The sequence below is a fragment of the Falco cherrug genome, chromosome 5, assembly GCF_023634085.1.
Source record: "Falco cherrug isolate bFalChe1 chromosome 5, bFalChe1.pri, whole genome shotgun sequence".
NCBI lineage: Eukaryota > Metazoa > Chordata > Aves > Falconiformes > Falconidae > Falco > Falco cherrug.
Window position 1 is genome coordinate 92,389,452 of NC_073701.1, and position 14,887 is coordinate 92,404,338.

The 14,887-nt window shown below is 46.9% G+C and overlaps 2 protein-coding genes across 2 annotated transcripts; one reads left to right on the forward strand and one right to left on the reverse strand.

Annotated features, from left to right (window-relative positions):
- Positions 1–3,376: 3,376 nt before the first annotated feature.
- LOC129736169 (cytochrome c oxidase subunit 2-like) lies at positions 3,377–4,875 on the reverse strand. The gene is given in 1 exon segment (XM_055711858.1): positions 3,377–4,875. A coding segment is annotated over 1 exon segment (663 nt). The 5' UTR covers positions 4,856–4,875; the 3' UTR covers positions 3,377–4,192.
- Positions 4,876–10,648: 5,773 nt separating this feature from the next.
- On the forward strand, positions 10,649–14,097 carry LOC129736187 (vigilin-like). Its single transcript, XM_055711992.1, is given in 6 exon segments — positions 10,649–10,774; positions 12,363–12,491; positions 12,753–12,866; positions 13,198–13,294; positions 13,463–13,584; positions 13,888–14,097. Coding segments are annotated over 6 exon segments (798 nt in total).
- The last annotated feature ends 790 nt before the right edge of the window (positions 14,098–14,887 follow it).

The window sequence follows — 14,887 nt, forward strand, 5'->3', positions numbered from 1 at the left end:
GATAAGGGGGAGGCCTGCCCAGTTCAGATATAACAATATCCCTTGGTCAGCAAGGCTGTGGGGGATATTGGCAGAAAAAGTGAAATAAAATACACTCTGTAGTAGTTCTACTAATGTAAATCTGTGTGTTTTACCATGACAGTGACTTGTTATGGGATGCGCAGATGAAACTCTGCATTGACAACGAAGTACAAGGAATAAGGTTGGTCGGGTGCCTCCTACCATAGTCAAGGGCAAGACTGGGTTGGCCTCTGTGTTTGCCACCAAGAAGAATCTTGAGCTCCGCTGTTGGCTGCAACCCAGTAGGCGTTGAGCGGTGGGAACATGTGCCATGCCAGACCTTGATGTGAGGAATGGCCCCCTCTGTTATAAGAGGGTCATCCAGGAAGGAAGAAGATAAGATGGCCCATTGAGGCACTGATTTGGAAATTGGAAACCGCCTGGCTGACCATGAGGCCAGACAAGTAACAGAGGAGGTAGGAAAGGAGGAATTATCCTTAATACAAGACGATAAAATCCAAACTGTAAGTACAGATCAGGAGCCAAACTATTCTAAAGAAAACTTAAAGGTAATTCAGGACATGAATGATAAAATAAAAATAAATAAGTGGATTTATTTAAGGGATGGTTGTATAGTGGTACCATCCAATTTAATATGGACCACAGCCCTATTATTAATAAGACGCATTGGGGAGCTGATACTTTATATAAAAGTCTAAATCAAAAATTGAAAGGGCGAAACTTGTATACTGTAATAAAACAGGTGACTCAGCAATGTGAAATGTGTTTACGCAATAATCCCAATACAGCAAATAAAATAAAACTAGGGAACATTAGTAGAGGGAATTATCCAGGGCAACAGTGGCAAGCTGATTTTACGAATTCCCAAGAAAAGGGGGGGTACCAATATTTATTAGTTATGTCTGATATGTTTTCAGATTGGCCAAAAAACTTTCCTTGTCGAACAAAAGAAGCAAGAGAGGTAACGAAGGGATTGTTAAATGAAATTATCCCCCGCTTTGGTGTTCCAGCAATAATCTCTTCCAATAGAGACTCACACTTTTGTGCCAAAATAGTACAACAAGTGAGTACAGTATTGTGAATAGATTGGCAATTACATACTCCTTATTACTTTAATGTTCTGTTTGGTGCTGTCGAAGAATGATCAGAGAGCATAATGATAGTTTTTAGAACAGGGGGGATTGAATAATGAGCTACGAAAAATGAGTGATGAATGGTATACTACTTTTTTAGAAAATGATTTGCTTATATATATAATTATACAAAGTTGTGCATGGGGTGTGCCTTGGAACAGTTTGTCTCCAGCCAAGTCCAAAATTCAGCAGTTCCCATTCTCAACGCAGAAATCAGGTAGAACAACATTTGTGGTGTCTTTCAGCTGGCTACCGAGGCAGTGTGAGAAATACCAGCAGAACTCCTGTCTGGCACCTTCCCCAGTGGAGTTGTGCATTGGGTGTGTTTGGAACATTTTGTCTGTAGCCAAGTCCAAAAGTCAGCGGTTCCCCATCTCAGCCCAGAAAGCAGGTAGCCCAACTTTTGTGGTGTCTTTCAGCTGGCTGTTGGGGCAGTGTAAGAACTACCAACAGAACTCCTTTCTGGCACCTTCCCCGGTGGAGTTGTGCATAGGGTGTGTTTGGAACATTTTGTCTCCAGCCGAGTCCAAAAGTCAGCGGTTCCCCATCTCAGCCCAGAAAGCAGGTAGAACAACTTTTGTGGTGCCTTTCAGCTGCCCACTGGGGCAGTGTGAGAACTACCAACAGAACTCCTTTCTGGCACCTTCCCCGGTGGAGTTGTGCATGGGGTGTGCCTTGGAACAGTTTGTCTCCAGCCGAGTCCAAAAGTCAGCGGTTCCAAAAGCTGGGCTACCTGCTTTCTGGGATGAGATGGTGAACTGCTGACTTTTGTACGCGGCCGGAGACAAACTGTTCCAAGGCACACCCTACGCACAACTCCACCGGGGAAGGTGACAGGATGGAATTCTGTTGGTAGTTCTCAGACTGCCCCGGTTACCAGATGAAAGGCACCACAAAGGTTGGGCTACCTGCTTTCTGGGCTGATATGGGGAACTGCTGACTTTCGTACTGCGCCAGCAACCAACTGTTCCAAGGCACACCCCAGGCACAACTCCACCGGGGCAGGTGCCAGGAAGGAGTTCTGTTGTTAGTTCTCACACTGCCCCAACAGCCAGATGAAAGGCACCACAAAATTTGTTCTACCTGCTTTCTGGGCTGAGATGGGGAACCGCTGACATTTGGACTTGGCTACAGTCAAACTGTTTCAAGGCACACCCCATGCACAGCTCCACCGGGGAAGGTGCCAGGAAGGAATTCTTTAAGTAGTTCTCACACTGCCCTGGTAGGCAGCTGAAAGGCACCACGAAAGTTGGGCTACCTGCTTTCTGGGCTGAGATGGGGAACCGCTGACTTTTGTACTGGGCTGGCGACCAATTGTTCCAAGGCACACCCAATGCACAACTCCACTGGGGAAGGTGCCAGGAAGGAGTTCTGTTGTTAGTTCTCACACTGCCCCAACAGCCAGATGAAAGACACCACAAAAGTTGGGCTACCTGCTTTCTGGGCTGAGGTTGGGAACAGCTAAACATTTGTACTCGGCTATAGACAAACTGTTCTAAGGCACCACAAACGTTGGGCTACCTGGGTCCAGGTCTAGAGGTGGGGAACTGCTGACATTTGTATGCGGCTGCAGACAAACTGTTCCAAGGCACACCCCATGCACAACTCCACCGGGGAAGGTGCCAGGAAGAAATTGTGTAGGTAGTTCTCACACTGGCCCGGTAGCCAGATGACAGGCACCACAAAAGTTGTTCTACCTGCTTTCTGGGCTGAGATGGGGAACAGCTGACTTTTGGACTCGACTGGAGACAAAATGTTCCATGGCACACCCCATGCACAACTCCACTGGGGAAGGTGCCAGGAAGGAGTTTTGTTGTTAGCTCTCACACTGCCCCAACAGCCAGATGAAAGGCACCACAAAAGTTGGGCTACCTGCTTTCTGGGCTGAGGTTGGGAACAGCTAAACATTTGGACTCGGCTGGAGACAAACTGTTCCAAGGCACACCCCATGCACAACTCCACCGGGGAAGGTGCCAGAAAGGAGTTCTGTTGGTGGTTCTCACACTGCCCCGGTAGCCAGATGAAAGGCACAACAAAAGTTGTTCTACCTGTTTTCTGGGCTGAGATGGGGAACCGCTGATTTTTGAACTTGTCCGGAGACAAAATGTTCCAATTCATAACCCATGCACAACTCCACTGGGGAAGGTTCCAGGAAGGAATTGTGTTGAGCTACTGCTGCTTCTAGAATGGTGAGTAGTAGAAGGACTAGTATGGTTAGAGCGGAGAGTGCGGGTATGATGGGAAGAAGGGTGGCGGTGGCTGTGGAAATGAGTTGGATAAGTAGGTGTCCTGCTGTTAGGTTTGCTGTAAGTCGGACTCCAAGTGCTAGTGGGCGGGTAAGTAGGCTTGTGGTTTCAATTATAATTAAGGCGGGAATAAGCGGGGTGGGGGTGCCTTCGGGCAGTAGGTGTCCTAGGGAGACTGTGGGTTGGTTTTGTAATCCTGTGAGGAGGGTGGCGAGTCAGAGTGGGGAGGCTAGTGCTATGTTTATGTTGGGTAGTGGGGGTGAATGTGTATGGTAGTAGGCCTAGGAGGTTGATTGTAAGGAGTAGTATTATTAGGGATGTGAGGATTAGCGCTCATTTGTGGCCCTTTTTGTCTAGGGGTATTATTAGTTGTTTTGTGATTAGGTGAATTAGTCATAATTGAAGGGTGGTGAGGCGGTCGTTGATTCATCGGGTGTTGGGGCAGGGGAATAATAGGGTGGGAAAGAGAATAGAGAGGAGGGCTAAGGGTATGCCTATTAAACAGGGATTTGAGAATTGGTCAAAGAAGCTTAGGTTCATGGTCAGGTTCAGGGGGTGGATTTGTCAGGGACGTTGGTTTTGTTTGGGGGGTGGTTGGTGGGGGTGAATGGTAGGAGTTTAGGTTGGATGATTAGCGAGAAGATCGTTCAGGTGGCAAGCATGGTTAGGAATCATGGATTTGGGTTTAGTTGGGGCATGTCGTTAAGGAGGGGTGGGTTGTCCTCTTTCTCTAGCTTAAAAGGCTAGTGCTGGTACATAGCTTCTCAATGATTAGGATGATAGGAGTGTGGATCAGCGTTCGAAATGGGCTAGGGGGGTTGATTCTACCAGGATTGGTATGTAGCTATGGTTGGCTCCACAGATCTCTGAGCATTGGTCGTAGAAGATGCCCAGTCGGGTTGTGATGAAGGATGTTTGGTTAAGTCGCCCTGGGATTGCATCAGTCTTTACCCCCAGGGATGGGACAGCCCATGAGTGGAGTACGTCGTTGGCGGTGATGATGATACGGATGGGGGATTCCATTGGGATTACAATGCGATGGTCTACTTCTAGTAGTCGGAAGTGCCCTGGAGGGAGTTCTGTGGTTGGGATTGTGTAGGAGTCGAATATTAGGTCTTTGAAGTCTGTGTATTCGTAGGCTCAATAACATTGGTGTCCGATGGCTTTCAGAGTTAAATCGGGCTCGTCAATTTCGTCTATTATGTATAGAATTTGTAGAGATGGTAGGGCGAGTAGGATGAGGACGATGGCGGGTAGGATTGTTCAGATGAGTTCTACTTCTTGTGCATCTACGGTGTTGGAGGATAGTTTTTCTGCTAGTGTAATTGTCAGCAAACAGAGAACTGGGCTGCAGATTGTGAGTGCAACTATTAGGGCGTGGTCGTGGAATTCTACGAGTTCTTCTATGATCGGTGAGGAGGCGTCTTGGAATCCGAGTTGGGATTGGCTGGCCATGGTAGGGGTGTACAGGGGTTTCACCTGTGATTTAGCTTTGACAAAGCTGTGTAATGGGTTTACTAACACTCCATAAGAAAGAAGCATAAGTGGTTTGATGCAGTTGGCTTGAAACCAGCGTGTGAGGGTTTGATTCCTTCCTTTCTTGGGTTTGGACGAAGGTTGGTTCTTCAAAGGTGTGATAGGGGGGTGGGCAGCCGTAGATTCACTCGATGTTGGTAGCTGTTAATTCTGTTTGGAGGACTTTTCGTTTTGCTGCAAATGCCTCTCAGATGATGAATATTAGTAAGATTACGGCTGTTATTGAAATTAGGGAGCCAATAGAGGATAGGGTGTTTCATAGGGTGTAGGCGTCGGGGTAGTCTGAGTAACGTCGTGGTATGCTGGCTAGACCTAGGAAATGTTGTGGGAAGAATGTTAGGTTTACGCCTGTGAATATAATTCCGAAGTGGGTTTTAGATCATGTGGGGTGGAGGGTGTATCCAGTAAATAGTGGGAATCAGTGGGTAAATCCAGCGAGGATGGCAAATACAGCTCCTATTGAGAGGACGTAATGAAAGTGGGCGACTACATAGTATGTGTCGTGTAAGGCAATGTCTAATAAGGAGTTTGCTAGTACAATACCTGTTAGTCCTCCAATTGTGAAGAGGAAGATGAAGCCCAAGGCTCACAGTATCGGTGGATCTCATTTGATGGTGCCTCCGTGTAGTGTGGCCAGTCAGCTGAATACCTGAATGCCAGTTGGGATGGCGATGATTATAGTGGCAGAGGTGAAGTATGCTCGGCTGTCTACGTCTATTCCGACAGTGAATATGTGGTGGGCTCATACGATAAAGCCGAGGAATCCAATCGATAGTATAGCTCAGACTATTCCTATGTAGCCGAATGGTTCTTTTTTGCCTGCGTAATACGTTACAACGTGTGAGATGATTCCAAAGCCGGGAAGGATTAAGACGTAAACTTCTGGGTGGCCAAAGAATCAGAACAGGTGCTGGTAGAGAATGGGGTCTCCTCCTCCAGCGGGGTCAAAGAATGTAGTGTTTAGGTTTTGGTCGGTCAGTAGTATGGTGATGCCGGCGGCCAGGACTGGAAGTGAGAGCAATAGGAGTACGGCGGTGATGAGTATGGATCATACGAATAGGGGAGTTTGATATTGCGATAAGGCAGGGGAGTTTATGTTAATGGCTGTTGTGATAAAGTTGATGGCCCCTAAGATGGAAGAGACACCTGCGAGGTGTAGGGAGAAGATGGCTAGGTCTACTGAGGCGCCAGCATGGGCTAGGTTGCCTGCTAGGGGCGGGTATACGGTTCATCCTGTTCCGACTCCAGCTTCTACTGCGGAGGATGCTAGGAGCAGTAGGAAGGACGGAGGAAGTAGTCAGAAACTTATGTTGTTTATGCGGGGGAATGCTATGTCTGGGGCTCCAATCATAAGGGGCACTAGTCAGTTTCCAAACCCTCCGATTATAATGGGTATAACTATGAAGAAGATTATTACGAAGGCATGGGTGGTGACGATGATTTGGTCGTCTCCTAGGAGAGTTCCTGGTTGGCCAAGTTCTGCTCGAATAAGGAGGCTGAGGGCGGTACCATACCGGCTATGCCTGCCCATGCTCTGAAGAGTAGGTATAGGGTACCAATGTCTTTGTGGTTTGTTGAAAATAGTAATCGGTTGATGAAGGTCATGGGTAAGATGGCTGAGTGTTTAGGTGTTAGGCTGTAGTCCTTTTTACAGAGGTTTAATTCCTCTTATCGACTCTGTGGTGAAGTTCATGTTGAGTTGCAAACTCATTGATGTACACTGAGAGTGTGCCGGAGTCCGGTAGACAGAAGCTTGTTGGTTTGAGCGTCTAGCTGTTAACTAGAAGTTTATGGGATCGAGGCCCATCTGTCTAGGCTTATCGTGGAGGCCCTAGCTTAATTAGAGTATCTGAGTTGCATTTAGATGGTGCAGGTTTAGTGTCCTGCGGGCCTTAGTGGTGTGGGCAGAAACTAAGAGGATTTAATCTTATTTAAGGCTTTGAAGGCCTTCGGTTTGGTAGGCAGGGTATCCTAAGTTTCTTAGGTAATGGTCAAGATCGCGGGAGAAAGGGGGAGAAGGAGGACTAACAGGGAAATTAAGGTAGCAATTGGTGTGCCTGTGGATTTGTTATTGTATCATTGTTTTATGAAGTTTGTAGTGTTTGGTGGGAGTGTGATTGTGGAGCAATATGCAAGGCGTAGGTAGAAAAATAAACCTAGTAGGGAGAGTATTGAAATAATTATGGCTGCGGTTGATATCTCTTGCTTAGTTAGCTCCTGGATAATGAGTCATTTTGGTAAAAAGCCAGTGAGTGGGGGTAGGCTGGCTAGGGATAGTAGTGCTAGCATCAAGGATGCGTTTAGTGATGGTATTTTTGTTCAGGAGGTTATTATTGTGGATAGTTTTGATGAGTTGGTTGTGTTGAGGGCTAAGAAAATGGAGGCGGTTATTATGGAGTATAGGTAGAAGGTTATTAATGTTAGCTTGGGGTTGTATATGAGGATGATGGTTATTCAGCCTAGGTGGGCGATTGATGAGAAAGCTAGGACTTTTCGGATTTGTGTTTGGTTAAGTCCTATTCACCCTCCGATGGCTGCGGATGCAATGGCCATGGTTGTCAGTAGGAGTGGGTTCAGTGAGGGGGCAGTTAAGAAAAGAATAGTGATGGGGGGGAGTTTTATTAATGTAGAGAGGAGTAGAGCAGTGGTTATAGGTGAGCCTTGTATGACCTCTGGAAATCAGAAGTGAAAGGGTACTAGGCCTAGTTTTATTGCGATTGCTGTAGTTAGTAGTAGGGAGGCTGTTGGGTGGGTTAGTCGGGTAATGTCTCATTGTCTGGTGAATTGTGTGTTGATTGTGCTTGAGAAGGGGATTAATGCGGAGGCGGTTGCTTGGATGAGAAAGTATTTGATTGCAGCTTCGATAGCTCGAGGGTGGTGTGATTTTGAAATGAAGGGGATAATGGCAAGGGTGTTGATTTCTAGTCCAGTCCAGGCTAGTATTCAGTGGTTGCTTGAAATTGTGATGGTTGTTCCTAGTAGCAGGCTTAAGGAGAATGTTAGTTTTGTGAGGGGGCTCATTTAGTAGAGGAAGGGGTTAAACCATCATTTTCGGGGTATGGGCCCGATAGCTTTTGTTTAGCTGACCCTACTAGGAAGTAATATAAGGGGAGTATGGAGCGCTTTGATCTCTTCTGTGCAGGTTCAATTGCTGTCTTCCTAAGGTTTTGCAAGGAAATGAGAGGGTTGGTAGACCTCTGTGTTCACTTTATCATAGTGACCCTTAGACATTCAGGCACATTTCCTTATGTGGGTGTGTTTTTAAGCGGGGGGGAGACCTGCGTAGCAGATTGGTATGCTAGTGTGTCAGAGACATAGGGCTAATGCTAGTGGTAGGAAGTTTTTTCAGAGAAGGTGTATGAGTTGGTCATAACGAAATCATGGGTACGAGGCGCGGACTCAGAGGAAGCCAGAGGAGAGGAGGAGGGTTTTTGTGGCGAGGATTATTGGGAATAGTTCTAAGGGGAGGCCTAAGGAGCTGGGGTTGATGAATAGAATGGTGGTGAGTGCGTTTATTAGTATAATGTTTGCTTACTCAGCTAGGAAGAATAAGGCGAATGGACCTGCGGCGTATTCTACATTGAAGCCCGAAACCAGTTCAGATTCTCCCTCTGTCAGATCGAATGGGGCGCGGTTGGTTTCGGCAAGGGTAGAAATGTATCATATTATCGTGAGAGGTCAGGTGGAGAAGATTAGGTATAAGGGCTCTTGGGTGGTAGCAAGGGTGTTTAGGGTGTAGTTTCCGCTTAGTATGATTACGGAGAGGAGGATGATGGCCAGTGTCACTTCATATGAGATGGTCTGTGCGACTGCTTGGAGGGCACTGATCAGGGCGTATTTCGAGTTTGAAGCTCAGCCTGATCACAAGATTGAATATACTGCTAAGCTTGATATGGCTAAAAGGAATAGTAAGCCTAAATTCAAGTCTGCAAGGGAGAAGGGCAGGGGGAGGGGAGTTCAGATGGAGATTGCAAGAAGGAGGGCTAGTACTGGGGTCAGGGTGAAGAGCAGGGGGGAGGAGGTTGATGGTCGGATGGGTTCTTTGGTAAATAGTTTTACGCTGTCTGCTACAGGCTGTAGAAGTCCAAAGGGGCCGACAATGTTTGGGCCCTTTCGGGCTTGTATATAGCTTAGGATTTTTCGTTCTACTAATGTTAGGAAGGCTACGGTGATTAGGACTGGAAGAGCATAGGCTGAAAACATGATAAGGTGTATTAGAGGTGTTGGTTGGGTCATGGTTGAGTTGTGGGGAGCTAGGGAGAGGATTTGAACCTCTAGTTAAAGGGCTTAAGCCTTTTGCATTTGCCAGGCTTTGCTACACTAGCGGCCCTTTTTTAGGGGTTTGAGGTAGGTAGTCCCCTGAGCAATTTAGTTGAGGTCATTGCTTGGGGAGAGGGGGCATGCCTGGAAGTATTGGCCCCACCTTTCTGGTCCTTTCGTACTGGGAAGGGTTTGTGATAGATAGAAACCGACCTGGATTACTCCGGTCTGAACTCAGATCACGTAGGACTGTTAATCGTTGAACAAATGAACCCTTAATAGCGGCTGCACCATTGGGATGTCCTGATCCAACATCGAGGTCGTAAACCTCTCTGTCAATGGGGGCTCTTGCGAGAGATTGTGCTGTTATCCCTGGGGTAGCTTGGTCCATTGTTCAACTGTATTGGGTCTGGTTGCTGTTTGCACGTTGATGGGTGGTTCTTGGTTAAGATAGGTGGTCTTATTTTTGGAGGGTGTGTTTTACTCCAAGGTTGCCCCAACCAAAAAATTATAGGCCAGTGTTGTGGGCGTAGTGTGCCTGATAGGTTTAGGTTTGGTGCGTGGTGGCCATTGATTTTTAAGTTCCACGGGGTCTTCTCGTCTTATGGTTTTATTCCTGCTTTTGCACAGGAAGATCAATTTCGCTGATTATCTGTAAGAGACAGTTAAGACCTCGTTTAGCCATTCATACAGGTCTCGATTTATGGGACAATTGATTGCGCTACCTTTGCACGGTTAGGATACCGCGGCCGTTGAATGTAGTGTCGCTGGGCAGGCATCACCTCCAATACTTGTCAGGCTGGAGGCTATGTTTTTGGTAAACAGTCGGGCCTTGTGTTTGCTGAGTTCCTTTTACAGATTTTAATCTTTCTAGTGGGCGCACCTGGGTTGGGTTAACAGCGTGCTAGAATGCTTGATCTTGTTGTAGTTGGGACATTAATTTTTCTGTTAATGGTATTTGGTATTAAGTTTGCGCTTGAGAGGTAGTAGATTACCTAGTTACTTATTTTAGCATTAGCTCTTCTATTGTTGATAGATTGACCTGCTAGTTTTGAAGGGAGTCGTGTTTTTGGATTTTTTTACATGGAGCTTTGACGCATTCTTTGTTGGTGGCTGCTTGAAGGCCTACAATTTTGAAAAAGTTTTTGAGTTATCCACTAGTGAAGGCTGTATTCTTTCTTAAAGGAGCTGTACCCCCTTTAAATGGCTCTTAGCTCACTTCAGTTTGGGCTGTTGGGAGTCCCTAGGGGAGAGGCTAAGGGTGAACTTAGATTCGCTTCACAGGTAACCAGCTATCACCCAGCTCGGTTGGCTTTTCACCTCTACTGGCAAGTCATCCCACTCTTTTGCAACAGAGACGGGTTCACTCAGGGGCAGCTGCTTGTAAGTAGCTCGCATGGGTTTCGGGGGGGCAAGCTTAAGTTTGCTTTGCTTGGTTGTTCTTGCTAAACCATGATGCAGAAGGTAAAAGGGCGTATCTTTGCTGTTTATTGCTTGAGGTTTCACTTTTATTTCACCTATCCCTTGCGGTACAGAGCTCTGTTGCGCCAGTGGGCCTTTTCTATCGCCTATACTAAGGTAAGAAAATGTTTTAGTTTAGTGATGAAGGGGTGAATTTTTAATTAATTTTTTGGGTGTTGTGGTTGGGCTAGAGGAGGCTCAGGGCGATCTGGTTGGTGACAGACATCTTTCAGGCGTAAGCTGAGTGCTTTAGTCTTATAGCTACGCCCCGGTATACTAAGTACACCTTCCGGTACACTTACCTTGTTACGACTTACCTCATCTTTGGCTATAGTGGTGGATTAGTTATTTGGGGTTGGTAGCTTGTGAGGAGGGTGATGGGCGGTATGTACGTGCCTCAGGGCCGACTTAAAGTAGGCTTATGTTATCCTGCTTTACTGCTAAATCCACCTTCCGAAAAGAATTTCATGCTTCCTTCCATTGAAGTGTTCTGTCTTAGAAAATGTAGCCCATTACTTCCACTCCGTGGGCTATACCTTGACCTGTCGTGTTAACGGGGTGGTTATTGTGCTCACTGTGCGTCCCTCAATTAGGGTGAGCTGGCGACGGCGGTATGTAGGCTCTTTCTGGCAAGGAGTGGTAGGGTGTAGCGTGGGGTGTCGTTTACAGAACAGGCTCCTCTAGGTGGGTCCTGTCCTTAGAGTTTCAAGCGTTTGTGCTCGTAATTCTCGGGTGGATGTGTTTTGGTATGGTGTACATCAGGATTTAGGGCTAGGCATAGTGGGGTATCTAATCCCAGTTTGAGCCCTAGCTTTCGTGGGGCCTGGTCTGTCAGGTTTACTAGGATCATCTTTAGGTTGGCCTTAGGGGTATCTTGGGCTTATGACAGCTTAGTTGTGTTTCGGTTTCCTAGTTATTGTGACAGGCTCTAGTCCACTCTCTACGCCGCGTGACTGTTGGCTTGGGTTTCTTGTGTGACCTCGGTGGCTGGCACAAGATTTACCAGCCCTGAAGGTTGCTGTGACTAAGTCAAGCTTGCGCTTATTGCTTAATGTTAATTACTGCTGAGTGCCCGTGGGGGTGTGGCTGAGCAAGGCGTCTTGGGCTACAGTTGGTAGTGTGTGCCTGATGCCTGCTCCTTTGGTCTTAGCAAGAGGCCTAGGGCATTTACACTGGGCCGCAGATACTTGCATGTATATGTCTAGCAGGAGCCAACTGTAAGGTTAGGACTAAGTCTTTTGTCCTCGGCTTTCATATTGTACGCCATCTTGGCATCTTCAGTGCCACGCTTTGGATTGTAAGCTACGGGGACGTTGTTTCGTTTGTTGTTTCGTTTGTTTCATTTGTTTCATTTGTTTTGTTTGTTTCGTTTGTTTCATTTGTTTCGTTTGTTTCGTTGGCTGTTTGGGCGCCTAAAGTCTTAGGGGCGTGTGTGTCTGGGGGGTTTGGGTTAAAATGATTTTAGTGTTGAGGTGTTGGGTAGGTGGTGTTTATGGGATATATAAGATGTTAAGGAGAAGGCTAGGTTTGAGTGGTAAAGGTGTTAGAGGTTCTCGTGGTTGAATTGTACAACAATAATTTTTCAAGCTGTAGGTCCCAGGGAGTTGCGGGGCGAGAATAGTCATGACTTATTTTGTGGGTTTTTTTAGGGGTGAGTTTTGTTTTTGGGGCGTTAGCAGTTGCATCTAATCCATCTCCGTACTAGGGGTGTGCCCTCTGTTCCCATCAGGAAAATGAACACACTGCGGACCTAATCATTGAGCAGAAATTCCACCGGACCATCATTGGGCAGAAGGGTGAGCGGATCTGGGAAATCCGGGAGAAATTCCCAGAGGTAAGGCTTTTTAGGAGATGAGGAATCCAGAGGGGTTCTTTCCTACATGGGTAGTAGGCCTGTCGTCACAGAAGTCGTAACTTTAGTGGCTCTGTAGCGCAAGTGTCTGAGAAGATAGCTCTTTTTGCCAGAGGCCGCTAACACGGTTCCCCTTTTCTGAATGGGAAAAGGGGATGTGTAGGATCCCCCCAACCTCTGCATGTGTCTGACACAAGGGTTCTTGCTTTTGCTTGAGCTAACTATAAATGACCACTCCTGCAGGTTATCATCAACTTCCCAGACCCTGCACACAAGAGTGACATCGTCCAGCTCCAAGGTCCCAAAAATGAGGTGGAGAAGTGCACTGAGTACATGCAAAAGATGGTGGCAGACCTGGTAAGGAGGTCTTCTGCCTGCTGTTCCCTCCTACGTGCCTGGATAACCCTGGGGCAAAGCAGAGCTCTACTGGCTTGGGTAGAGCGAAAACACCTCAAGAGGAGGGAGCTGTCGACGCTGTTTTGGCTGAATGGAGGCAGGGGGGTAGTACCTGTTATGTGAAGGCTATAGGGGAACGTACTTGCCTTTGTTTATTCTTACAAGTCCCTCGTATAGACAACTTCCTTGGGTCTAAGCCTATTTTCAAAAGCTCGTTTATCAGAGTTCCTGAAGTCGGGCCTCACTTGCCACGACAGTGTCATCTTCAGTTCTCCCTTCCTTTCTCCCTTAGGTTGAAAACAGCTTTTCTATTTCTGTCCCCATCTTCAAACAGTTCCACAAGAACATCATAGGGAAAGGAGGTGCCAACATCAAGAAGGTGAGATATTGTTCCTAACTCAAGTGCTCGTGATGATCACTGCCTGCAGCAAAATCCCACTGGATGCTCTCTCCTGCTCATTGGTGATGTCCAATATAGCCTGCAAGGGCTTTTCTTCTGACATGGGACACTTCTGAGATGATTTTTTTTTTTTTTCCTTTGTGGCACATCCGTAAAGAAAGCAACACCAAAATTGATCTCCCAGCAAAGAACAGCAACTCGGAGACGATTGCTATCACAGGCAAGAGGGCAAACTGTGAGGCTGCTTGCCACAGGATTCTTGCCATCCAGAAGGAGCTGGTTAGTGAAGCAACTGGCCTTTTGTAGCTCAGGGACTTGACTATGTTGCTAGAAGACACAGATACAGACGTGGTTGTAATGGGTGAGGGGAGGGTGGAGACAAACGTTTCAATCTGTTCTTGACTTGTAAACCAAAGTTTGTGACTGCTCCTGTCAGGAGTAGCCAGTCTCCAAGCCCTCTGCTCAGGCATTTCTTCCAGATCTATAAAGCTCCTAGCAAGGTGGGAGTTAAGAGGGTAAGCAGAGTGGGTGCAAACACGTTTCTGCATCCTGACTCAAGAGGCTGGTACTGTCCTCCCTTAGGCCAACAGCACAGAGGTGGAGGTCTCTATTCCTTCCAAACTGCACAGTTCCCTCATTGGTGCCAAAGGCCACTTTGTCTGCTCCATCCTGGAGGACTGTGGTGGAGTCCACATCCACTTCCCCACCAAGGGCTCTGGCAGTGACACCGTGACCATCAGGGGCCCAGCCCAGGGTGGGGAGAAAGCCAAGAAACAGCTGCTGCACCTGTGAAACAGCTCAAGGTCTTAATAAATAAATTAATAAATGGCAATGCTCTGTTTGTGTTGAGAAAGGCATCTAGTCTGACTAACTAGAAAAGAAAAGGTGGGCACCTGAAGGAGGGAAGGAGACCAGCAAGTCAGGAAATCGTTGAAGAAAGAGAATGGGAAGGTCTATTCCATCTAGATTCCCCCTATTATGAATGAAATGACTGGGTGTCCAAATCTATGTATTATTGCAAATGTGCTGTGTCAATTTTCTCACCCCAAAGAGCAGGGAGCAGAACTTTTGTGCTGTGCCTCACATGGCTGCCAGGGCAGGGTGAGAAGCAGCAAGAGAATTCCTTCCTGGCACCTTCTCCAGGGGAGCTGTGCTGCACTTTCCCAAGACTTATTTTTTCTTTTAGTTCTGCATGAGTGCAAAAGGTTTGGGTCAATGTTCTCACCACAGAAAGCAGGGAGAAGAACTTTCGTGCTGTTCCTCACATGGCTGCCAGGGCAGGGTGGACAACAGCAAGAGAATTTTTTCCTGGTACCTTCTGTATGGGAGGAGTGCTGTACTTTCCCAAGGTGCCTTTTTTGGGTTCATAACAACTGCAACTCTGAAAGGTTAATTTTGCTCACTACAGAAGGCAGGGAGCAGAACTTTTCTTCTGTGCCTCATAGGGCATATCTTTGCTGTTTATTGCTTGAGGTTTCACTTTTATTTCACCTATCCCTTGCGATACAAAGCTCTATTGCCCCAGTGGGCCTTTTCTATCGCCTATACTAAGGTAAAAAATGTTTTAGTTTAGTGATGGAGG